The sequence below is a fragment of the Trachypithecus francoisi genome, unplaced genomic scaffold (assembly GCF_009764315.1).
Source record: "Trachypithecus francoisi isolate TF-2019V2 unplaced genomic scaffold, Tfra_2.0 Lachesis_group4, whole genome shotgun sequence".
In the NCBI taxonomy this organism is placed as follows: Eukaryota; Metazoa; Chordata; class Mammalia; order Primates; family Cercopithecidae; genus Trachypithecus; species Trachypithecus francoisi.
Genome location: NW_022681469.1, coordinates 86,250,482 through 86,277,135, shown reverse-complemented (window position 1 = coordinate 86,277,135; position 26,654 = coordinate 86,250,482). Strand labels below are relative to the sequence as shown.

Below are 26,654 nucleotides of genomic sequence, written 5' to 3'. Positions count from 1 at the left end.
CTGAAACTTGGTGGAATGTTATAGTGGTGATTATAGAGCAAATATGATAAAAAAGAAGCGTCTGACAGAGGGCTGCTAAACCCAAATAATAGGCCCGCTTTCAAATTTAGCTATTGCAGATACATAGGAAACTCTCTAGATGAATCAATGCTCTAAAGGCCAACATTGCAAATTCATCATCATTCATTTTCTTCATAAATCATTTGAACTTTTAATTTCAAAAAAATTCATAAATTGATGCAAATAAATTCAGGACCCGAGCATGATTTCATTGCAAAATGTTTATGCTTATTCATTCTTCACATGGAACACTGTGGAACTGATAGGTAAATAGTACAATACACAGTACAAAAATTTCCCCAGAGCGAAGTCCTTCCTGACACTCCTCATTTTCTCACTTCTCCCCATTGAAATGGTGACTCGTGATGTGGAAGCCTCACAGCTGCTCCTCATCACAGCCTTCCTGGGTGAAAAGTCAGTGCCACTCAGGACCTTGCATTTTGGCTCTTGCTGAGTCTCTTCGATTTACTTGTCCTCTATCACAGCTGTTTTCCTCTGTACCTTATGTCTCCCGTGCTATAGGCAGGTCTCCCAATTGTCCACTGGCTAGTTTCAGATTGGATGCAGAAAAACTCTGCTTACTGCTTGTTAGAAAATTGTGACTATGGCCGGGCGCGGTGGCTCAAGCCTGTAATCCCAGCACTTTGGGAGGCCGAGACGGGCGGATCACGAGGTCAGGAGATCGAGACCAGCCTGACTAACACGGTGAAACCCCGTCTCTACTAAAAAATACAAAAAAACTAGCCGGGCGAGGTGGCGGGCGACTGTAGTCCCAGCTAGTCGGGAGGCTGAGGCAGGAGAATGGCGTGAACCCGGGAGGCGGAGCTTGCAGTGAGCTGAGATCCGGCCACTGCACTCCAGCCTGGGCGACAGAGCGAGACTCCGTCTCAAAAAAAAAAGAAAATTGTGACTATTCTGCCAGAACGGTGCAGGCAGAGGGGGTAGGGAAATCGAGGAGTGGCACTCTGATCTAAAACACACCTATACTACTTTTAATAAAGAAAAAAATATAATTAAATTAGTAATAACATGTGAATAGTAAATTGCATTTACATATGCATTTTCTTTATGTGTATATAAAGAGCCCAGCAAACCACGTGGTGTTAATTCCATTCTAAAGTTATGGAAACTGAGGGTCAGAATCACTAGATAAATCCCAAGCATATTATTCAATGAATGAATGCAGTAAGGAATGAATGAGTTTCTAGGGAAAACTGCATGGATTGAATGGATCAAGAAATTGAGATAAAGAGAGGTCAAATTTTCCAATTAGCAATCAATTTACAGACAGTAAGCTGGTCTGACAGTCACATGGGGTTTATGTTTGGGGGTAGGATGCTGCTGAAGAACCAATGATGACAATTTTTAAAGAAAACAAGAATGAATAAGAGATGAAACATCATCATGGAATAGAAGAACAATGGTGAGTCAACTAAATGGTTAGGCTTTCACCAAAAACAGTTAGCTCTGTGGGAAATGTTGCAGCTACTGCCGTGTTTTACAAAGTTTTCTTAAGTTGCGGTGCCAATGTTTGAAAATCTGGGAGGGAGAATCAAATTGCTACAGGAATATAGCTAGAAAAGAAGCTGACTTAAGAAGAATTTAAAACCATAAGTTTTTAAGAATAATTACTAAAGTAATTTAAACAATGATTTGAGACTTTTCTCTTAAAAAAAAAAAGAAATTTAGGTTTTATATGCAAGTGCTACCAGTTTTCAAAGAACTTCAATAACTATACAAGTTCTTCCACAAAAATAGTAAAAGGGGGACTACTCTGCAACATGTTTCATGAGGCAGTATGATTTTAATTTTAAAAAGTAGATAAAAGTGGTATGAGGAAGAAAAATAGGTCAATTTGTTCATAAATATCGATGCAAAGTTTCTAAACAAAATATTAGTAAAGAGATTCAATTATCTTAAAAATATTAATACACAAGAATCAATTCGGGTGCATGAGAGGATTGCAAGCATGGTTTAATAATGCAGAAATATATAAATGTTTATTCTCACACTAACCAATTAAAGGACAGAGACCTTGTCAAATTTCAAAAATGCAGAAAAACTTAATATTTATGTATAATAAAAATTTTTGTTATGATAGGAGTAGAAGGAAAACTTGTTAACCTCATAAAAAATCTCCATCAAAAAAAAAAGGAAAATAAAAAGAAAGAAAAATAAAATCTCAATAGCAGATATCCTAAATGGGAGAATTCCAAAAGTAATTCTTAGCTTCAGGAAGAAGATCTGGATATTCACTATGAATACTCCTATTCAACAATATGTTGGAATTCTGTCAAGGAAAAAGAAACAGGGAAATAAATAACAATTACAAGAACTGGAGATTACTAATAATACCATTGCTATTAACAAATGCCACAATTACATACATAGAAATCCAAATGTATCCACAAACAAAATGTAAGCAATAGAAAAACAGTGGTAATGTGATTATTTATAAAATTAATGTGTAACAGTCTAATATGTTTATATACACCAGCAACAAAAATGTTAATGTTATTAATAAACATAATTTTTAAATGTTTAAAATACCAACAAAAGCTACAAAACAACCAAGAATAAATCTAACAAAATATGTGCAAGACCTGTTAGCAGAAAATTTAAATCTTTGTTGAAAGATTTTAAAGACTATCTAAATAAATCAAGCAATACTACATTCATGAATAAGGAAACTTGATTCATATTATACATGTGTTATTGCTTCCAAAATTAATATATAGTTTTAATGCAACTTCAGTCAAAATCATGATTGATTTTTCTTACTATTATCTTAATTTTTATGGAATACGATGAGTTTAAATGTATATGAAAAAAAGAAATAATTGGTAAGATTCTTCATGCCCTGAGATATGGACTTACTGGAAAGCTATAGTAATTGTGAGAGTTTGGTACTAGTGCAGAGATGGACGAAGTCGTGAGTAAAACACAATAGAGAATACAAATAGAAATGTACTCATATGTGGAAGTAGTATTCATCACGGACTTTGCATAGTAGAAAGTTGAATTATTCAATAAATGAAAATACGGATAAAAAATAAATAGAAAAAATAATGCTGCACTACAGCTAAAAGGAAGAATGAAAGGGAGTGAGAAAGGAAGAGAGGGAGGGCCAGAGGCCAGGATAAAGGGGAGATGGGAGAAAGTGGGGAGAGAAGAAAAGAAAGTACTTCACACCACATCAAACTAAGAATTTCTATGTCGAAAGTAAAAGTGACATTTTAAGAGAGTATATGTGAGTTCTGAGCTCTGAGTAAGGAATCTTGTCTTACAGAAGACTGGTTAAGGTACTAACCACTTATCAAAGGGATGATGAAATTGAATATTAAAACTAAGTTCTTATTCATTACAATGAAAGTGAAAGAAGAAACTTTAAATTTGTAGAAGATATTTGAAAAAAATTATCAAAAAAGGACTAAAAGACATGTAAGAATTTTTTACAAACCAACAAGGTGAAAAGGAATAGATAATAGAAACAAAAAGGATAAATAGGCATTTCATGAAAATAAGAAATAAATAAAATGAAAAAGTGTGACAAGTGTTAAAGAGAATGGATTCAATAGAGCACATCCATTGTACATTGGTGCAACTTCTTTGCAAAAAACATTGACCTTATCTGGTGAAGTTGCATATTAATATGCTTTACTCTAAAGTGGCCACTGCCCTTAAGCACTAAGATGTATGTACAGGCATACGTTGGAGATATTGTGGGTTTGGTTCCACACCACCACAATAAAGTGAATATCACAATAAAGTGAGTCACACAAATTTTTTTGGTTTCCTGGTACATATAAAAGTTATGTTTATACTGTTGTCTATTAAATGTGCAATAGCATTATGGTTTAAAAATGTATATACCTTAACTTAAAAATAATTCATTGCAAAAAAATAGCAACAATCATCTGAGCTTCCAGGGAGTCATAATGTTTTCTCTTGTAGAGGGTCTAGCCTTGATGTTAATGGGAACCAAATGATCCGAGTGATGGCTGCTGAAGGTGGAGGTGGCTCTAGTAGTTTCTTAAAATAAGAAAACAATGAAATATGACCCATTGATGGATTCTTACTTTTATGAAAGATTTCTCTCTAGCGTGTGATGCTATTTGCTAGCATCTTACACACAGTAGAACTTCCCCCAGAATTTGAGTCAGTCTTCTCAAATCCTACTGCTGCCTTATCAATTAAACTTATGTAATAATCGAAATCCTTTGTTACCATTTCAACAGTGTTCACGGCATCTTTACCAGGAGTAGATTCCATCTCAAGAAACCCACTTTTTTTGCTTATCTCTACAAATCAATTCCTCATCCTTTCAAATTCTATGATGAGATTTCAGCAATTCAGTCACATGCAGGCTCCACTTATAATTCTACTTCTTGCTATTTTTATGACATCTGCAATGACTTCCTCCACTGAAGTCTTGAACCCTTTAAAGTCATCCATGAGGCTTGGCATCAACTTCTTCCAAACTCTTGTTATGCTGATATTTTGACCTCTGCCCATGAATTGTGAATGTTCTTAATGACACTTAGATTTTTAAATCCTTTTCAGAGGTTGTCAATTTACTTTGCCTAGATCCCCAAAATGAATCACTGTCTATGGCACCTATAGCCATATGAAATGTATTTCTTAAATAAGACTTGAAAGTTGAGTTACTCCTTGATCAATGAGCTGCAGAATGTATGCTGTGTTTGCAGGCATAAAAACAACATTCATCTTTTTGCACATCTCCCTCAGAATATTGGGTGACCAGGTACATTGTCAATGAAAATAATATTTGAAAGGAGTGTTTTTTTTTTTTTTTTTTTTTGAGACGGAGTCTTGCTCTGCCGCCCAGGCTGGAGTGCAGTGGCCGGATCTCTGCTCACTGCAAGCTCCGCCTCCCGGGTTCACGCCATTCTCCTGCCTCAGCCTCCCGAGTAGCTGGGACTACAGGCGCCCGCCACCTCGCCCGGCTAGTTTTTTTGTATTTTTTAGTAGAGATGGGGTTTCACTGTGTTAGCCAGGATGGTCTTGATCTCCTGACCTCGTGATCCGCCCGTCTCGGCCTCCCAAAGTGCTGGGATTACAGGCTTGAGCCACCGCGCCCGGCCTTTTTTTTTTTTTTTTTTTTTTTTTGAGAAGTATGTCTCAATTGTGGACTTAAAATGCTCAGTAAACCATGCTGTAAAGAAATGTGCTGTCCCTCAGGCTTTGTTCTACCATTTATAGTGCACAGGTAGAGTAGCATAATTCTTCAGGGCCCTAGGATTTTCAGAATGGCAAATGAGCATTGGCTTCAACTTAAAGTCATCAGCTTCATTAGACCCTAACAAGAGAGTTAGCCTGTTCTTTGAAGCTTTGAGGCCAGGCATTGACTTCTCCTTTGTAGTTATCAAAGTCCTAGATGGCATCTTCTTCCATTAGAAGGCTACGTTGTCGGCCGGGCGCGGTGGCTCACGCCTGTAATCCCAGCACTTTGGGAGGCCGAGGTGGGCGGATCACAAGGTCAGGAGATCGAGACCATCCTGGCTAACACAGTGAAACCCCATCTCTACTGAAAATACAAAAAAATTAGCCGGGCGCAGTGGCGGGCGCCTGTAGTCCCAGCTACTCAGGAGGCTGAGGCAGGAGAATGGCATGATCCCGGGAGGCGGAGCTTGCAGTGAGCTGAGATCCTGCCACTGCACTCCAGCCAGGGGGACAGAGCGAGACTCCGTCTCAAAAAAAAAAAGAAGGCTATGTTGTCTACATTGAAAAATTGTTGTTTAGTGTATCACCTTTATCAATAATTGTAGCTAGATCTTCTGGATAATTTGCTGCCACTTCTTCCTCAGCACTTGCTGTTTATGGAGCTTCTTTCCTTAAGCTTCAGGAACCAACATCTGCTTGCATCAAACTATTTTTCAGCTTCCTCACATCTCTCAGCCTTCATAGAATTGAATAGAGTTAGGAGCTTGCTCTGAATTTGTCTTTAGCTTAAGGGAATGTTGTGGCTCCTTCGATCTTCTGTCTAGTCCACTAAAACCTTTTCCATATCAGCAGTAAGGATGTTTCGCCTTCTTCTTTGTGTGTTCACTGGAGTAGCACTTTTAGTTTCCTTCAAGAACTTTGCCTTTGCTTTTACAACTTAGCTTACTGGCACAAAAGGGCTAGCTTTTGGCCTGCCTGTGCTTTTGACATGCTTTCCTCATTCAGCTTAATAATTTCTAGCTTTTGATTGAAAGAGAAATGCAACCCTTTGTTTCACTTGAACACTTAGAGGACATTGTAGGGTTGTTAATTAGCCTAATTTCAATACTGTTGTATCTAAGGGAATTGAAAGGCCTGAGGACAGGAAGAGAAACAGGAGAATGGCTGGTGGGCAGAGCAGTCAGAACACACACAATATTAGCGATTAAGTTATCTGTCTTATATGGGTGTGGTTCATGGCACCTCAAAACAATTACTATAATAACTTTGAAGGTGATCACAGATCACCATAACAGATATAATAATAATGAAAAGTTTGAAATATTGTGATAATTACAAAAATGTGACACAGACACCAAGTGAGCATGTGCTGTTGGAAAAAATGGCACTGATAGACTTGCTAGAAGCAGAGTTGCCACAAACACTCAAGTTGTAAAAACTGCGATATCTGCTAAGCTCAATAAAGTAAAGAGCAATACAATGAGGTATGCCTGTACAAGAATGCACTTTTTGCAAGAATGTAAAGCAAACCAGTTGAAATGCCCATTGACATGGATTTTAAAAGACATATAAGTGGTATTTAACACAGCAGTAGAAGTAAAAAGAACTTCAACTACATGTGGAAAAAGCTTCAGCTACAACATGAATGAATCTGAGTACCAGTATTAAGTGGGAAAAGTAGAAAGACACATATTGATTATGTCAGACACATGGTAACTCAGTATTCAGAATAGTGCTCACCTTTGTAAATTGGAAAGAGCAGTGCTATAGGGAAAGAAAACAGAGAAATATGTAAATTATTGGAAATGTTCTACCTCCTGGAATGGGCAACTGGTACATATGTGTTTATTGTAATCTACATATATTAGTATAAGCAAAAAAAAATATTAGAACCGAAGAAAATATTTGCAACATGTCTCACAAAGGTTAAATATCCACAATATAATAAATGAGAAAATGCATGAAAGTTTCCTGTTCTAAATATCCATGGATATTATAATCAGATGACGGGTTTTAGTAATTTTTATACGTATTCTATTATATTTATGCAGTGTTGGTATTACCTTGACAAAACTTTTTTAAATGATGCAAATTTAAATGCAAAGATTGCTATAATATGCAAAGAGTTTGTAAAGTATTATTAGAAGACAACTCGCCCAGCGCAGTGGCTCACACCTGTAATCCCAGCATTTTGGGAGGCTGAGGAGAATGGATCACCTGAGGTCAACAGTTTGAGACCAGCCTGGCCAACATAATGAAACCCTGTCTCTACTGAAAATACAAAAATTAGCCAGACGTGGTGGCGGGCACCTGTAATCCCAGCTTACTTGGGAGGCTGAGACAGGAGAATCACTTGAACCCAGGAGAAGGAGGTTGCAGTGAGTCGAGATTACACCATTGCACTCCATACTGGGCAACAAAAGCAAAACTCCATCTTAAAAAATAAAAATAAAAAATAAAAAGACAATTCAATAGAAAGAAAGGTGCATCTTTGAATGTTCTTTGCATAGGAGAGGTTACACATCTCCAGGAGATGTATAAAAATATGTTCAACTCACTAGTAAACAGGGAAGTGTGATTTTACAACAAATAAAAAGACATTGGTTTTCACTCGTTATTACAGAAATATCATACAGTTGTTCATATGTAGTGTTTTGTGGTTGCAAGGAAATGGACCCTTGCATATTTGACAGTGGGAGCCATTCAGAGGGATATAATGATGTAATGGAATATTTTTCTCTAGAGTAGCCTTCAAAACACATGTGCATGTTTACACAAATGTTCTTCAAATAATGTTAAATACGATACTTTTTTGTAATAATGAGACACTAGAAAAAGCTTAAAAGTTCATAAAAAAGAAATCATTTATTTTATCTTGTAGTATGTGCACTTATTATAAAACATGATGCAGTGCTTAAAAATAATAATCTGACAGAATACCACACATGACATCTGCATATGTTATATACTGATACACAAAGTTCTCTAAGACATATTTGGAGTTAAAATAAAACCACACAAGTTAATGAACAGTATGTATAGCACAATTTTATTTGTGTTGAACATATATGTGTGATAAAGGCATGTATGAAAATTTATATATATAAGTATGTAGAAAAATTCCTTGGATAATTGCATATTATATCACTATCAGTTGTTATCTTTGGGACAAGGGAGGTGAAGGGACACATACCAAAATTTCTGTCCTGTTTCAATTTTTTATTGCAATAAAGTAGGCTATGACTGTATAGCTGGCTACATGACCTGCCTTTGTGGCTTTTCCCAAGGTAGGTTGCATTATTAAGCACACTGCATGCAGTAACAGCAGAAACAGTGGGTATTTATGGCAGCTGACCCAGCAATTAGGCTGGAGTGTTCCTGGATGGAAAACACTGTCAACTAGGTCAAAATACAAGGTGAAGCCTGACTCCTACTTGCAGATTCTCAGTCAAAAGAAAAATTGGCTAGAACCTCAGTTGCAGTCTGATCAATTTCTCCCAGTAATGGAGAAAGTACAAAATTGTTAAAGACATATTTACTGACATAACTGTCACATTTATATATTCACTCAAAAGATAATTTTGGATTGAAGAAATTTATTAAGTGAAATAATGTAGTATATGACATTCTGGGTTATGTGAACTGCAAATCACATCTAGGAGAATATCTTAATGAAAATTATTATAATTTGCTAATTTTATTCTTAAAATTTGAGAGTCTATTAAAGAAAAATAGAGTATATTCATTATGGAATCTAGAATATATAATTACAAAATATTTTTAAATTATAGAATCTTGAATATATAATTATAAAATAGGATTAAAGCTATGTAAGTTATGACTGAGATATTTTACAGTTTTTATAAAATAAAAATGTATTTCATCAGGTAAAATACTAATGATACAAAACTGAAAATATCTTATTTTTAAACTATTAATCATGAGCCATAACATGCTTATTTTTCAGGTTAAACTTTTTCCGTGATGTTCCTGACTTCAGAGTGTTAGCCTGTGGTGGAGATGGAACCGTGGGCTGGGTTTTGGATTGCATAGGTAATGCAGACACATACTTAACATGACTGGGGAGAGAGCAATAGCTTTCAATCCTGTTTCAGCTATGTATCTATTGCTTGTATCATTATCTTTGGAAGCAGTGATATAATTGGACATCTGGAAGTTTGTACACTATTTACTGGTTTAACATATTATTCTATAGTTCAAAAATTTAACTGGCAAAATAGTTTACAAGTATCTAGAAGTCCTTCCTTTCTAATCCACTTCTTACAGTGTTTACCAAATTTTCAGAGTTGTTTTCAAATGCAGCTCTAGGAAATCAGATTGTTTGTGTGCCCCAGACAAGGAGCTGAAGGAGCAGTCTTAGTAGTTGTGATAAAGTCTGTGCCAAATTGATGTTCTTACATTATTAAAACATGGACCCTCAAAACCTTACCCTCTGTATACATTCATATTGTTATCACCCACCACCATCATCATCATAGCTAATTTTTATTCATCATGTTGTCTTGTTTATTCCTCACAACTCTATGACACAGATAGTATTAATAATCCCATGTAGAGATAGGGAGCCTAAAACTTGGTAAAAGTAAATAACTACAATAAAGTCTTATAGTTGTGAACTGAGAGAGCTGAGATTAGAACCCACAGTTAAACCTTATTCTATATTGCCTCTCTATTTAAATCGAAAAAACTCGATTTTTATAAGCAAACAACACAGGAACATCACTGAGGATATAAGGTAAGTATGCAGCACAAGAAAAACTATAAATTCAGGAAAATTATTTGGTTTTTCAGATATACTCAGTTATCGGAACTGGTTACTAGCTAGAAAAAGAGATCATGAATAGGCCTTTATGAGGAAATAAATCCAAAACAAATATTGACTCTCTTTGGTCTCATTTCAGTTACTGCATTGATCAATTCTTTGTTTAAAACAGGCCCTTTCATAGAATGAATTGATTCAAAAGAAGTTTTACCTTCTGTATAAATTGAAACAGACACCTATTTAGTCAATGCAGATAACATTCTGTCTTTGCATACACTAAAAATATTCAAATTAAAAATAAATACATGTCGGCAACACTTTCGATAAGGATTTAACAGCTTTAATCTATTAATATTTGATTTAAAAAACAACAGTGAAAATTCTGATCTGGCCTTCCATTAAACAATGTAAATAGTATTTATATGTTTAATCTGAGAAGACAACCAGAATTCAAGAATTACAAAAGTTAATGAATTCGTTGGAAAAGTATCTGAGGACCTGTAAGGATTTTAGAGGAAAAATAGCAGGAATTCTTAGCTTGTTTTAGCCCTCAAAATCTTGTAATCGGCTATTTCATTGTGACATATCCCTACATTATCTAGCCCCTCTATCCTACACACATACATACACTGATTTTGAGGGGCTAAGGAGGAAGGAAAGATAAAAGAAAGTAATATACATTTGTGAGATTAATTCAAGACATGCGATGATTCAAGCCAAAGCATATGGGATGTCAGCAGCAGAGATCTTTACTGCTCTGAACCCAAAACATTATGTGATGTAAAGATTAATCTCATGGAAAACCTGCTGATCTCGGTGTACTCCAGCTGTTAATGTTGTGTTCCGTTTGCTCTGACACAAAGCAGCACCATAGGTGGGAAAAAGTCAAGGACATTGTTTGCAATTTACTCACTTTTATAATTCAACAGTTTGCACATATTTTATTCCTCTAAGTAAAATGTACCTGGAATTGATGTTGCAAAAGGACTTTATATAGGAACCTACCCATCCATCCTAGTTGTGTCTCTGTATTGTAATCTTATGCTGTATATAATAATATCCCTGACTATTGTAATGGAGACAAGACACAACAATTTTTAGCTCAGTTAAGATATTTAAAAAGCTTTCCTCTTGCCTGAGTTTTGAAAATTCCATCATTCTGTGAATAATAGTATTTGTGTTTTATCAATTGCTACAAATGTTTACAAATTATCCATAATTCATTATTGTATATATCTTAAAAATACAATTATGTTTTGTTTATGAGTACCTATTGATATTCCTTCATTTAATGTCATCAGCCTATCTTTCTATTTCCATTGTTTTATTTGAATTTGAAATTTTCTTTATTTGTATATTTTTTTTTTTTATTCTGCAGAAAAGGCCAATGTAGGCAAGCATCCTCCAGTTGCAATTCTGCCTCTTGGGACTGGCAATGATCTAGCGAGATGCCTGCGATGGGGAGGAGGTAAAGCAGCTGCAACAACAAAAGCAGAAACAGTACACAACACCCCTTTCCCTTGCAAAAAAAAAAAAAAGAAAGAAAAGAAAGAAACAACAACCATATGATTTCAATGAATATAACGGATGTGGTATATATAATATATCATTTTGAGCAATAATCTTGGATAGAAGAACAAATAGTGGACAAAGAGACCATGGGTATTGGATTTTAATGTGGTATTAATTACAGACTTAAACTAGACGAGTGCAAGTTTCCAAACATCTCTGGTTTTTGTTTTTGTTTTTTATTTTCTGTTTTTATTTTTTGTTTTGATTTTTTTGTTAGAAAATAAGGTACACATGGATGCACTTAATTTTTGTATTTTTAATTTATAAGTTTGGGTGGTAAAATCACAAACAAAGGAAAAATGAAAGGCTTAATGAATTAGTTTCCCAGGAGTGAATACATTAAATGATACTCACTTTTTTTTTGTTGTTGTTATTTTTTTTTCTTTTTTTTTTTTTATTATACTTTAAGTTCTAGGGTACATGTGCATGACGTTTATATCATGTATAACTCCCCAATGCAATCCCTCCCTCCTCCCCCCTCCCCATGATAGGCCCCAGTGTGTGATGTTCCCCTTCCCGAGTCCAAGTGATCTCATTGTTCAGTTCCCACCTATGAGTGAGAACATGCGGTGTTTGGTTTCTCTTCTTGTGATAGTTTGCTAAGAATGATGGTTTCCAGCTGCATCCATGTCCCTACAAAGGATGCAAACTCATCCTTTTTTATGGCTGCATAGTATTCCATGGTGTATATGTGCCACATTTTCTTAATCCAGTCTGTCACAGATGGACATTTGGGTTGATTCCAAGTCTTTGCTATTGTGAATAGTGCCGCAATAAACATACGTGTGCATGTGTCTTTGTAATAGAGTAATTTATAATCCTTTGGGTATATACCCAGTAGTGGGATGGCTGGGTCATATGGTACATCTAGTTCTAGATCCTTGAGGAATCGCCATACTGTTTTCCATAATGGTTGAACTAGTTTACAATCCCACCAACAGTGTAAAAGTGTTCCTATTTCTCCACATCCTCTCCAACACCTGTTGTTTCCTGACTTCTTATGATTGCCATTCTAACTGGTGTGAGATGGTATCTCATTGTAGTTTTGATTTGCATTTCTCTGATGGCGAGTGATGATGAGCATTTTTTCATGTGTCTGTTGGCTGTATGGATGTCTTCTTTTGAGAAATGTCTGTTCATATCCTTTCCCCACTTTTTGATGGGGTTGTTTGTTTTTTTCTTGTATATTTGTTTGAGTTCTTGGTAGATTCTGGATATTAGCCCTTTGTCAGATGAGTAGGTTGCAAAAATTTTTTCCCATTCTGTAGGTTGCCTGTTCACTCTGATGGTAGTTTCTTTAGCTGTGCAAAAGCTCTTTAGTTTAATTAGATCCCATGTGTCAATTTTTGCTTTTGCTGCCGTTGCTTTTGGTGTTTTAGACATGAAGTCCTTGCCCATGCCTATGTCCTGAATGGTACTACCTAGATTTTCTTCTAGGGTTTTTATGGTATTAGGTCTAACATTTAAGTCTCTAATCCATCTTGAATTAATTTTCGTATAAGGGGTAAGGAAAGGATCCAGTTTCAGCTTTCTACTTATGGCTAGCCAATTTTCCCAGCACCATTTATTAAATAGGGAATCCTTTCCCCATTTCTTGTTTCTCTCAGGTTTGTCAAAGATCAGATGGCTGTAGATGTGTGGTATTATTTCTGAGGACTCTGTTCTGTTCCATTGGTCTATATCTCTGTTGTGGTACCAGTACCATGCTGTTTTGGTTACTGTAGCCTTGTAGTATAGTTTGAAGTCAGGTAGCGTGACGCCTCCAGCTTTGTCCTTTTGACTTAGGATTGTCTTGGCACTGCGGGCTCTTTTTTGGTTCCATATGAACTTTAAAGCAGTTTTTTCCAATTCTGTGAAGAAAGTCATTGGTAGCTTGATGGGGATGGCATTGAATCTATAAATCACCTTGGGCAGTATGGCCATTTTCACGATATTGATTCTTCCTATCCATGAGCATGGTATGTTCTTCCATTTGTTTGTGTCCTCTTTGATTTCACTGAGCAGTGGTTTGTAGTTCTCCTTGAAGAGGTCCTTTACATCCCTTGTAAGCTGGATTCCTAGGTATTTTATTCTCTTTGAAGCAATTGTGAATGGAAGTTCATTCCTGATTTGGCTCTCTGCTTGTCTGTTACTGGTGTATAAGAATGCTTGAGGCCGGGCGCGGTGGCTCAAGCCTGTAATCCCAGCACTTTGGGAGGCCGAGACGGGCGGATCACGAGGTCAGGAGATTGAGACCATCCTGGCTAACACGGTGAAACCCCGTCTCTACTAAAAAAAATACGAAAAACTAGCCGGGCGAGGTGGCGGGCGCCTGTGGTCCCAGCTACTCGGGAGGCTGAGGCAGGAGAATGGCGTAAACCTGGGAGGCGGAGCTTGCAGTGAGCTGAGATCCGGCCACTGCACTCCAGACCGGGCGACAGAGCAAGACTCCGTCTCAAAAAAAAAAAAAAAAAAAAAAAAAATGCTTGTGATTTTTGCACATTAATTTTGTATCCTGAGACTTTGCTGAAGTTGCTTATCAGCTTAAGGAGATTTTGGGCTGAGACGATGGGGTTTTCTAAATATACAATCATGTCATCTGCAAACAGGGACAATTTGACTTCTTCTTTTCCTAACTGGATACCCTTGATTTCTTTCTCTTGCCTGATTGCCCTAGCCAGAACTTCCAACACTATGATGAATAGGAGTGGTGAGAGAGGGCATCCCTGTCTTGTGCCAGTTTTCAAAGGGAATTTTTCCAGTTTTTGCCCATTCAGTATGATATTAGCTGTGGGTTTGTCATAAATAGCTCTTATTATTTTGAGGTACGTTCCATTAATACCAAATTTATTGAGAGTTTTTAGCATAAAGGGCTGTTGAATTTTGTCAAAAGCCTTTTCTGCATCTATTGAGATAATCATGTGGTTCTTGTCTTTGTTTCTGTTTATATGCTGGATTACGTTTATTGATTTGCGAATGTTGAACCAGCCTTGCATCCCAGGGATGAAGCCCACTTGATCATGGTGGAGAAGCTTTTTGATGTGCTGCTGAATCCGGTTTGCCAGTATTTTATTGAGGATTTTTGCATCGATGTTCATCAGGGATATTGGTCTAAAATTCTCTTTCTTTGTTGTGTCTCTGCCAGGCTTTGGTATCAGGATGATGTTGGCCTCATAAAATGAGTTAGGGAGGATTCCCTCTTTTTCTATTGATTGAAATAGTTTCAGAAGGAATGGTACCAGCTCCTCCTTGTACCTCTGGTAGAATTCAGCTGTGAATCCATCTGGTCCTGGACTTTTTTTGGTGGGTAGGCTATTAATTGTTGCCTCAATTTCAGAGCCTGCTATTGGTCTATTCAGGGATTCAACTTCTTCCTGGTTTAGTCTTGGGAGAGTGTAAGTGTCCAGGAAATTATCCATTTCTTCTAGATTTTCTAGTTGATTTGCGTAGAGGCATTTATAGTATTCTCTGATGGTTGTTTGTATTTCTGTGGGGTCGGTGGTGATATCCCCTTTATCATTTTTTATTGCGACTATTTGATTCTTCTCTCTTTTCTTCTTATTAGTCTAGCTAGCGGTCTGTCAATTTTGTTTATCTTTTCAAAAAACCAACTCCTGGATTCATTGATTTTTTGGAGGTTTTTTGTGTCTCTATCTCCTTCAGTTCTGCTCTGATCTTAGTTATTTCTTGCCTTCTGCTAGCTTTTGAATGTGTTTGCTCTTGCCTCTCTAGTTCTTTTAATTGTGATGTTAGAGTGTCAATTTTAGATCTCTCTGCTTTCTCTTGTGGGCATTTAGTGCTATAAATTTCCCTCTACACACTGCTTTAAATGTGTCCCAGAGATTCTGGTATGTTGTATCTTTGTTCTCATTGGTTTCAAAGAACATCTTTATTTCTGCTTTCATTTCGTTATGTACCCAGTAGTCATTCAGGAGCAGGTTGTTCAGTTTCCATGTAGTTGAGCGGTTTTGATTGAGTTTCTTAGTCCTGAGTTCTAGTTTGATTGCACTGTGGTCTGAGAGACAGTTTGTTATAATTTCAGTTCTTGTACATTTGCTGAGGAGTGCTTTACTTCCAACTATGTGGTCAATTTTGGAATAAGTGTGATGTGGTGCTGAGAAGAATGTATATTCTGTTGATTTGGGGTGGAGAGTTCTATAGATGTCTATTAGGTCCACTTGGTGCAGAGATGAGTTCAATTCCTGGATATCCTTGTTAACTTTCTGTCTCGTTGATCTGTCTAATGTTGACAGCGGAGTGTTGAAGTCTCCCATTATTATTGTATGGGAGTCTAAGTCTCTTTGTAGGTCTCTAAGGACTTGCTTTATGAATCTGGGTGCTCCTGTATTGGGTGCATAGATATTTAGGAGAGTTAGCTCTTCCTGTTGAATTGATCCCTTTACCATTATGTAATGGCCTTCTTTGTCTCTTTTGATCTTTGATGGTTTAAAGTCTGTTTTATCAGAGACTAGGATTGCAACCCCTGCTTTTTTTTGTTCTCCATTTGCTTGGTAGATCTTCCTCCATCCCTTTATTTTGAGCCTATGTATGTCTCTGCATGTGAGATGGGTCTCCTGAATACAGCAGACTGATGGGTCTTGACTCTTTATCCAGTTTGCCAGTCTGTGTCTTTTAATTGGAGCATTTAGTCCATTGACATTTAAGGTTAATATTGTTATGTTGAACTTGATCCTGTCATTATGATATTAACTGGTTATTTTGCTCGTTAGTTGATGCAGTTTCTTCCTAGCCTCGATGTTCTTTACATTTTGGCATGTTTTTGCAATGGCTGGTACCGGTTGTTCCTTTCCATGTTTAGGGCTTCCTTCAGGGTCTCTTGTAAGGCAGGCCTGGTGGTGACAAAATCTCTAAGCATTTGTTTATCTGTAAAGGATTTTATTTCTCCTTCACTGATGAAGCTTAGTTTGGCTGGATATGAAATTCTCGGTTGAAAATTCTTTTCTTTAAGAACGTTGAATATTGGCCCCCACTCTCTTCTGGCTTGTAGAGTTTCTGCCGAGAGGTCTGCTGTTATTCTGATGGGCTTCCCTTTGTGGGTAACCCGACCTTTCTCTCTGGCTGCCCTTAAGATTTTTTCCTTCATTTCAACTTTGGTGAATCTGGCAATTATGTGTCTTGGAGTTGCTCTTCTGGAGGAGTATCTTTGTGGCGTTCTCTGTATTTCCTGAATTTGAATGTTGGCCTGCCCTACTAGGTTGGGGAAGTTCTCCTGGATGATATCCTGAAGAGTGTTTTCCAACTTGGTTCCATTTTCCCCCTCACTTTCAGGCACCCCAATCAGACGTAGATTTGGTCTTTTTACATAATCCCATACTTCTTGCAGGCTTTGTTCATTTCTTTTTCTTCTTTTTTCTTTTGGTTTCTCTTCTCGCTTCATTTCATTCATTTGATCCTCAATCGCTGATACTCTTTCCTCCAGTTGATCGAGTCGGTTACCGAAGCTTGTGCATTTGTCACGTATTTCTCGTGTCATGGTTTTCATCTCTGTCATTTCGTTTATGATCTTCTCTGCATTAATTAATCTAGCTGTCAATTCTTCCACTTTTTTTTCAAGATTTTTAGTTTCTTTGCGCTGGGTACGTAATTCCTCCTTTAGCTCTGAGAGGTTTGATGGACTGAAGCCTTCTTCTCTCATCTCGTCAAAGTCATTCTCTGACCAGCTTTGATCCGTTGCTGGCGATGGGCTGCGCTCCTTTGCAGGGGGAGATGCGCTCTTATTTTTTGAATTTCCAGCTTTTCTGCCCTGCTTCTTCCCCATCTTTGTGGTTTTATCTGTCTCTGGACTTTGATGATGGTGACGTACTGATGGGGTTTTGGTATAGGTGTCCTTCCTGTTTGATAGTTTTCCGTCTGACAGTCAGAAGGACTGTCTGTTGGTCTGTTAGAGATTGCTTGAGGTCCACTCCAGACCCTGTTTGCCTGGGTATCAGCAGCAGAGGTTGCCGAAGATAGAATATTGCTGAACCGCGAGTGTACCTGTCTGATTCTTTCTTTGGAAGTTTCCTCTCAGGGGTGACGCCACCCTCTGAGGTGTGGGGTATCAGACTGCCCCTAGTGGGGGATGTCTCCCAGCTAGGCTACTCAGGGGTCAGGGACCCACCTGAGCAGGCAGTCTGTCCGTTCTCAGATCTCAACCTCCGCGTTAGGAGATCCACGGCTCTCCCCAAAGCTGTCAGACAGAGTCGTTCGGGTCTGCAGCGGCCCCGCTCTTTCCCCTAATGGACTGCAGCTGTGCGCTGTCCGCAGAGGTAGAGTCTACAGAGACAGGCAGGCTTCCTTGAGCTGCTGTGAGCTCCACCCAGTTCGAGCTTCCCAGCGGCTTTGTTTACCTACTTAAGCCTCAGCAATGGCGGGCGCCCCTCCCCCAGCCTCGCTGCTGCCTTGCGGATAGATGGCCGCAGACGGCTGTGTTAGCAGTGAGGGAGGCTCCGTGGGCGTGGGACCCTCCCGGCCAGGTGTGGGATATATTCTCCTGGTGTGCCTGTTTCCTTAAAGCGCAGTATTGGGGTGGGAGTTACCCGATTTTCCAGGTGGTGTGTGTCTCAGTTCCCCTGGCTAGGAAAAGGGATTTCCTTCCCCCTTGCGCTTCCAGGTGACGCGATGCCTCGCCCTGCTTCAGCTCACGCTGGTCAGGCTGCAGCAGCTGACCCACACCGATTGTCCGGCACTCCCTAGAGAGATGACCCCAGTACCTCAGTTGAAAATGCAGAAATCACCGGTCTTCTGTGTCACTCGCGCTGGGAGTTGGAGACTGGAGCTGTTCCTATTCGGCCATCTTGCTCTGCCAATCTCGATACTCACTTTTTAAGACTCACTCTATGCTAGCCAGCTGTGCTCTGCACTTTGGCTACAGAGTTGACAAAATAAAAACAAAAAGTACCTTAACTTTTAGTGGCACATAAAATCATACGTGAGACTTTACACTAACAAGTAAACAAATGATCATTGTAAGGAAAGACATCACTGAGGATATGACATAGAAAAGAGAAAACTACTAGCTAGATAATGACACAGCCATGTAAAGCTGGGTGTGAACTTCATAGGCAGAGGGAACATCGAGTTCAAAGGCCCAAAGTGGCAAGGCACTTGACGTATTCAAGAAACTGAAACTGAAATAGTGTGGATGGAGTAGGGTAAGCAAAGAGAGAATATTTTGAGATGAGGTCTTAAAACATTTTGCAGAGTCACTAATAGGCTATATTTATCTGAAGATCACTGAACACCACCAGATAAGATCACTAAACACCACCAGATTTTGGTAAAGAAGCAGGACTTGAATGCTAAATATTTTTAGCATCAAAGCTCATTTAGAGAAGTTTGAAAAGTGTCTACTAAGACAAGGTGAACAGAGTCCCTGGGGAGCTTGTTAAAAATACAGTGGCCTGACCCCACCCCAGACGTGCTGAATGGAAATATCTGGAGTTGGGAACTGAGCAGATTGTTATTATTTTTTTAACAAAGTCCCTAAGTAACTCTGATTTATAGCAAAGTTGGAGAACAATTCCATGAATATCTGACCAACTAGCTCTAAGCTGTGTACATGCTTGACTAAATCAAGAACTTAGTATGTAATCTATTTGGGATCTTCAGTAAGAATATACTTAAGGAGTATTTTCATGAGTTGCATTAGAGTTCATGAAATCTAAAGAAACGAGTAAAGACATCACTATTTCTGATAAGATACTTGTATTTGCCAGGGTTCATACAAGTGCATTGATTAAAAAGAAAGAATATATGTGTGTCTTCTTGCCATAATCTTCGGTAACATATATTTGATGTATATGAAAATTAGTAATTTTATTTTGGCTTCCAAATTAACAAATGGCCTAAATCTCAAATTTGATAAAGAAGTCCATGTTTGGCATACTCTAATCATTCTTGTGAAACTGCATACAAAGTACTAACAATGGACAAAGGCAAGGACATGTGTCAAAGTATCTATTAGTGTTGAATTCTCTGTGAGTGTCTGATATGTGTTGGCACTGTTCTAGGTACTAAATATACAGTGAGGAAATAAACAAATGGCTTCTATCCTTCTAGAGATTACATTTTCATTGAGTATAATGGACAATAAATCAAACAATAATGAAACATATAGTTATAAAATGATATCAAGGAATCAGAAGAATGAATAATAGGATGAACTATGTAGCTAGATGGGAAAGAAGGTCTCTCTGAGGAGGTAACATTTAAGCTGGACCTAAAATATAAGAAGGAGGAGAAATAGCTCTCTGTGTTTCAAGGACTGAAGGAAGGAATGCAGGTGGGATTGCTGAAGAAGCAATGCAGTGGTGGGCAATTAGGGGTGATGAGTATTATGACTTTGGAAAGATAATTGGGAGCCAGATAATGCAGGAATCTGTTTGTCATTCTAAGAGTTTTATTTGATTGAATTTGACATGCAAAGTGAAGCTTTGAAAGTCTCAGAAGCAGAGTAACACACTGACACATTTTCAAAACAGATTAATTTGGGAGTAGAAAATAAACTGGTCAGAAAATGTGAAAACATGCAGAACTATAGTTCTCCAAATGAGAACTTCTATTATAGCTGTTCTAATTACATAATAAAGTGAGTAGACTAGAGCTTGTATGATGTAAATCAGGCAAGTAAACAAACTGGAGGTACATTTTCAGGCTCAGTTTAATTGTACTTACCAGTGGATTGGTTAGGAGTTTTAGAGAAAGCAAGGTATCAAGATACCCAAGTTGAGCAATTAGGGAAATGAAGATGCCATTTGCTAGAGATTATTAACAAAGAAATATGCTTTACAGTGGGATTATTTCTTGACAGATGTGTAACTTTGAGCACTTTACTTAAAAACTGGATGTAGATTCCTCATCAGAATTTGAAGAAAATAATAGTGCGTACCTTGTAGGTTCTTGTGCTAAACTGATAAATTGTTTGCACAGTGTTTGTGTTAGTTTGTTTTCACACTGCTATAAAGACATACCCAAGACTGGGTAATATATAAAGAAAGTTTTAATTGACTCACATTTCCAAATGACTGGGGAGGCCTCAGGAAACTTACATTCATGAAGGTGAACGAGAAGCCAAGGCATGTTTTACATGGCAGCAGGTGAGAGAAGCAAATGAGCAAAGGGGAAATAGTCCCTTATAAAACCATCAGATCTCATGAGAACTCACTCACTACCACCAGAACTGCATGGAGGAAACCACCCTCATGATCTAATCACCTCCCACCAGGTCCCTCCCTTGACACATGGGGATTATGGGGATTACAACTAAAAATGAGATTTGAGTGGGGACACAAATCTCAATTTGAGAGCCAAGCCATATCAATGTTTGTGTTAAGAACTTTATGCAGTTGCAGTAATTATTATTATGCTTAGTATTTGTAGAAGAAAGTACTTCATTCCACCATTAATCATTTGGTTCACTTAAGATTCAGGGAATCTATTGACTTGAAGCCTCTTTTTTATAAGCATATATTTTCATATTTTGGAAAAGTTGACACTGTAAGTCTGTAGGATATCCTAGCTTAATTAGCATTATTTTTGTAAATTTCTGGCATTCATTAGTCTCTCTTAACAACAATTTAATGGCAGGGAAAATCTTGTTAGTGTAAACTAAGGAGGTAAGTAATAGTAGTAAATGGGACACACTTTTATACAGATTTGTTGTTGCATTTCTTTATGTGATTTTCATTTGCAACAATTTCTATGACTTTTTAGATTCAGTCATTATAACATTATATCATTAAATATAAAATAAATATTAATTATGTTTTCATTTTGTTTCTTAGCCTGGAGTGATTACAGGCTTTAAATCAAAATAATAAAAGTAAAATAATATTGTTCTTTTCTATAAAAATCTTTTGCTGGCATATTTAGTGGATTTGATTTATCTTTTCTAAAATCATGATCTTCTTGGGTACAGGAATCCTATTAATAGTTACATATCATTATTTAACTATCTTGAGAATAGATACATACAAGAAGTAGGGAAAAGATATTTGTTAAAGTTCATCTATGTGAATCACTTCTGAATTGCAGATGTTGTAATTCTCAAGATTTATTTATTGCCTCTTTCTACTTTTGCTTGGCTAGAAGACAGATTTAAACTAGCCTTTTTCATGTTTAGTCATAAAAATCCCTATACACATATCCAGTGGTAAAGATTTTAAGCTGAGTGACCCTGCTGCAATCTAGCAGTGGTAATTGATTTTCATTACATTCATTCCTCTCATGTTCTCTCCTGGTTAGGTTGCTGTTCCTACATTGCTCCAGTGTTATGTTGGACGGTGCTGCTATTAACCTGAGACATGACTGAGAACAAATTCAACATATCTTAAAGCACTGTTATTTACTTGTATTTCTGCTACTTGTGTATATGTATACCCATACACATGTGATACTCCTATATTATAATATATATTATTATATGCAAATTAATTTATGTCTAAAGACTATCAAGTTTATTCTGAAATGAAAGCAAAATTTGGAAAATAGATGAATATATTTAAGTGTTTTTATTTAATTCAGTAGGTAAAATAATATATATGTATATAATTTATTTGTGGAGCTATTACTTCTTAAAAGAAATTAACACTTAGAAATGAATTAAACATTTAGAATAAGGTGGCACTATTAAGAAACATGAAATGTTAGTAAATATAATTATCATAATCTTGCAGTTTAAACCATTCAGTGTTTTGCCACTGAGTACAGCTATATGCATATTATTAATATTTACAGCTACAAATTATACTATAGGATATATGATAGCTTTTAAAATAATATTTAATGTTTTTAATGTTTATGTAATCATTACTTATTGTACCCTTTACTGTATGTATTAAATAGCACATAATTACTTTTTAAACCTGTGTAAGGTAAGAAGTGATAATGGGCTCCAGAAGAGGTATTCTAGTTTCTGGTGGCCTTCACCTTCTGATAGTTAATTGAACAGATACACCTTAAGTGTAATATATTCTCTTTAGGGAATTTTGGCATATGAGAGTGCCTGTTTTCTTTTAACCCAATGAGTTTATTCAATTATAGGTATGCAAATAGCTCTAATGAGGACTCATAGCCTCTGGCATTTCCTTGTTCAACAATTAAATAATGAACAGAAAAAAGCAAAAACTGAAAATATTGTTCCAAACAAAATATCATTTTAGGGCTATATGTGTGCTTTTATATGGGTGAAGAGAGAGATGATTTAATTTAGTATAATATTTCAAATTCTGATATCATCATCAGTAGTATAATATTATTGAGAACTTTCTATTCTCTGTTTTAGGCCTCATGTACTGAGATCTTTTTATACATTATCTTGCTTAATCTTCACAAGAAACCTAAGGTTTTGACAGGGAAGGAAACTAATGTTAAGGGAGATTAAGAAACAGAAACAGTAACTCTGTCAGGTTTAGGCTGCAGTGATAACTATAATGTGATATACCTACAGGTAAATTGAATATTGATAATGCAATATTGACAAGACTTTTATTTTCAGGTCATGTTGACCATCTATCATAGATTCATTAAAAAACTGATTTGTTGAGCATTTACTCTATGGCAGGCCGGGTTAAGAGGAACCTGTAGTGAGAAAAACACAAGTAACAGCAAGGTGGTGTACTAGTTCTAAGATAGGGCCAGTTTTGAGAACTGTGTGTAGGGGACTGAAGGAGGGGCATCTGAGACATTATTTTGAAAGGGTGCTTTCCAGAATGAAGTGCTAGCAAATTTATTAATTTTATTTAAATTTATTGTTTTAAAGATGGAATATTGCTCTGTTACCCAGACTAGGATACAGTGGTACAAACATAGCTCACTGCAGCCTGGAACTCCTGGCCTCAAGTAGTCCTCTCGCCTCAGCCTCCTGAGTAGCTGAGACTACAGGCATAAGCAGCAGCACTGGGAAGAAGTATTAGCAAATATAAAACCGTGCCAAGGAAATAGATGCAAACCAACCAGAAAGAAAGGGGGTACCCTGAGTAGATAGAATAAGAAACAAAATTTTAAAAAGAAGAGTAAGACCTTTGACTTAAATTGAAAGTTTTATATCACTAGAGAGGAAAAGGTGAGGGTAAGAGAGTGATGGAAAGGAAAAAGTCTAAAATGACATCCACATTTTTGACTTTAGCAACTGGGTAGAGGATGATGTCTTTGTGAAGTCAGCTGCACAGGAGGAAGATATGGAAGCAGAGAATTGATTCAATTTTGAATCTATTTATATAAAGTTTTGTGGGGTATACAGTACAAATGTTCACTTGGCAGTTGTATATGCTGAGAATTGGCACCACAAAAGAGAAGAGAAATACAGTACGTGTTACAAATTAAAGTTAAGAATTAAATGTGGGTATGAATATAATGTTATAATTAATTCTTCATTTGGTGGTAGAATGTGCTTCAAAATCATTATTTATCTTTAGAATATTTCATATGCATAAACATACGGAAATATAAAAATACAGCTTTTTTATTTGGTTGGAGTTCTTTTCTCAAGGTATTTTTTTTCCCCCATTAGGTTATGAAGGTGAGAATTTGATGAAAATTCTAAAAGACATTGAAAACAGCACAGAAATCATGTTGGACAGGTGGAAGTTTGAAGTCATACCTAATGACAAAGATGAGAAGGGAGACCCAGTGCCTTACAGTATCATCAATAATTACTTTTCCATTGGCGTGGTAAGATTTTCCACTAAATTTTACCTTTATACCTATACTGGATAATCACAGTAAGAAAACTTTTACACTATGAAACTTTACTGATTATAAATAATTGATTTTACCTTGTGCCATCAAAACATCTCTTCTAATAGGCAATTATTATTGCTCTAATGACTACTTATTATTTTTATCACTTACTAATTTAAAGTCAGAGTATCAGCAACTGACATATTTTTCATGTTTTAAACAAGGGGAAAAAATCTATATTCTTTGTAATTGGTTTATTTGTGTTACCAAAATGAAGCTTAGAATGATTTAATATACTTACAAGTTTTAGAGTATAAGCTAAAGCTCCATGTTATTGAAAATGTGAAAATATTGCATTAGATTTTATCTTACTTTGAGATTTATTTTATAAAATCATTATAGCTTACTCAAAATCTAAGAAAAGTCTACAAAAAATCCTGCTACTATTCTCAAGTGATTAATAAGTCAGAAGGCTGACTTTTCACTTCATTTCTTTTAGAATCTTACACAGAGTAAAATATTATTTGGCAGTTGAAATAGTTGTTAAAATGTTAATCCTAAAGGAATAATTTTAACAGTGATTATATGTATTTTTAGCCAACGATTATGAAATCTAAAAATATATAAAGCATTACATTCCATTTAATGTATGTCACGCCATGCTAATTTTATGTCATGTCACATCACACACACACACACACACACACACACACACAGTAAAAGGCTATAAAAAGGCTAGTAGAATATAGAAAACATTGGTTGTGTCCATGAACTTAAGAGGTAAGCTACCTGGGTAAGAGTCTTTAAGCAAATTATTTAATCTCAGTATCTCAGTACCATGCTGGTTGTCATTTCCTCTCTTATACAGTTACAAATATGATTGTACATTTAAAGAATCTCATAGAATGATAGATAATAAAGACTAAATATATAATGGTTACTAATAATGTAATGACTATTTTTATTTGAAAGAAAAATGCAATGTCTCTTGATCCAGAGAAGCCCTCCTATTCACACTGGTATAAAAACAGTATTTTTAAGGGCTTTCTTAGTGTATCACTTAGACACAACCTAATTCACTCATTGTAAGTGCACTCTTTAATGATTTTAGTAAATTAATCCAGTTTTAGAACATTTCTATTATGCAAATCAGAACCCTCATGCCCGTTTTTATTCAATCTTGGCTGCTTTTCCCAGTTTCAGGAAGGAATTGATTTGCTTTCTGCCTCTAAGATTCGTCTTTTATGGACATTCTGTATTTCAAAATATCCAAAATCTCACAAATAACCACTAAAGGACTTACTCATGTAACCCAATACCACCTGTATGTACCACAATAACTTATGGGAAAATAATTTTTAAAATCACACAATATAGGACTTTTGCATCTGGAGTCTCTCACTTAAGATGAAGTTTTTGAGTTCATTCATGTGAATTGTATAAATACTGTTTTCCTTTTTTGTTGTTGAATAGGATTCTGTTGCATGGAGGTATCAGATATTGCTTATCCCTTCATCAATTGATGGACATTTTGATTGTTTCCAATCTTTAGATATTAATGATGCCAATCTCTTAAGTCCCTTAGGATTCTTTGTTTGTTTTGGTTACTAGACTTTTTAACTCCCGAATTTCTACTTGGTTCTTTTGTTTATAATTTTGTATCTTTAATTAACGTTTTCTATTTGGAGAGTCATTGTTGCTATACTTTATTCTTTAAATGGTGTTCCTTTTAATTCTTTTGACATATTTATAATATATGTTTTGAAGTATTTATCTGTGAAGTCAAACATCTGTGCCCCACCAGAGACCTTGCTTGTATTTGTTATTTTCCTAAATGTGTGACACATTTTCCCATTCTTTTGCATATCTCGTTTTTGTTGAAAACTGAAAATTGTTTATATTTTTAATTCCCTGGATTTTTATTTGCCCACAGTGGTTACTATTGTTCCTATGTTTGTCTATTTAGTGATTTGCCTGTGGAGCCTTTCTTTCTTATGGTGTATATTGCTTTGCTAAAGGTCACCACTGCGTCAAAATGGTTGTCTAGAGATTGTTCTCAAACACTTCGAGCCAGTAAGTCTTTTGTTTGTCATCGCATCCATGTGTTCATTGAAGAATACATTCAAAGTTCAGGCAATTAGAAATCACCTTGAGCTTTTAACATAATCTGCCCTTTCTTTTGTCTCTTCTGCTTACATACAAAACCTCTCATTTAACCAAGGAAGTGTAGATAATTAGGATCCTCTTATGTCTCTTCTGAGCATTTGTGTAGCCTTGCAAATCCATACAGATTTTCAGACAGCCAGGAATATATAGAAGTTTATCACAGTTCATATGAAAGTTTGATTCCAAGATCTTTTGTTAAATTTCTGGCCAATCTGCTAGTTAATTGCTT

At 36.4% G+C, this 26,654-nt stretch overlaps 1 protein-coding gene across 1 annotated transcript in view; it reads left to right on the top strand.

Annotated features, from left to right (window-relative positions):
* The window catches only part of DGKB (diacylglycerol kinase beta), a 774,912-nt gene that overhangs the window by 316,504 nt on the left and 431,754 nt on the right, over positions 1-26,654 (top strand). The window contains exons 16-18 of the mRNA XM_033193061.1: positions 9,212-9,297; positions 11,406-11,495; positions 24,090-24,250. Of these exons, the coding sequence (XP_033048952.1) occupies positions 9,212-9,297; positions 11,406-11,495; positions 24,090-24,250 (337 nt within the window). The remainder of the gene's footprint in view (positions 1-9,211; positions 9,298-11,405; positions 11,496-24,089; positions 24,251-26,654) is intronic.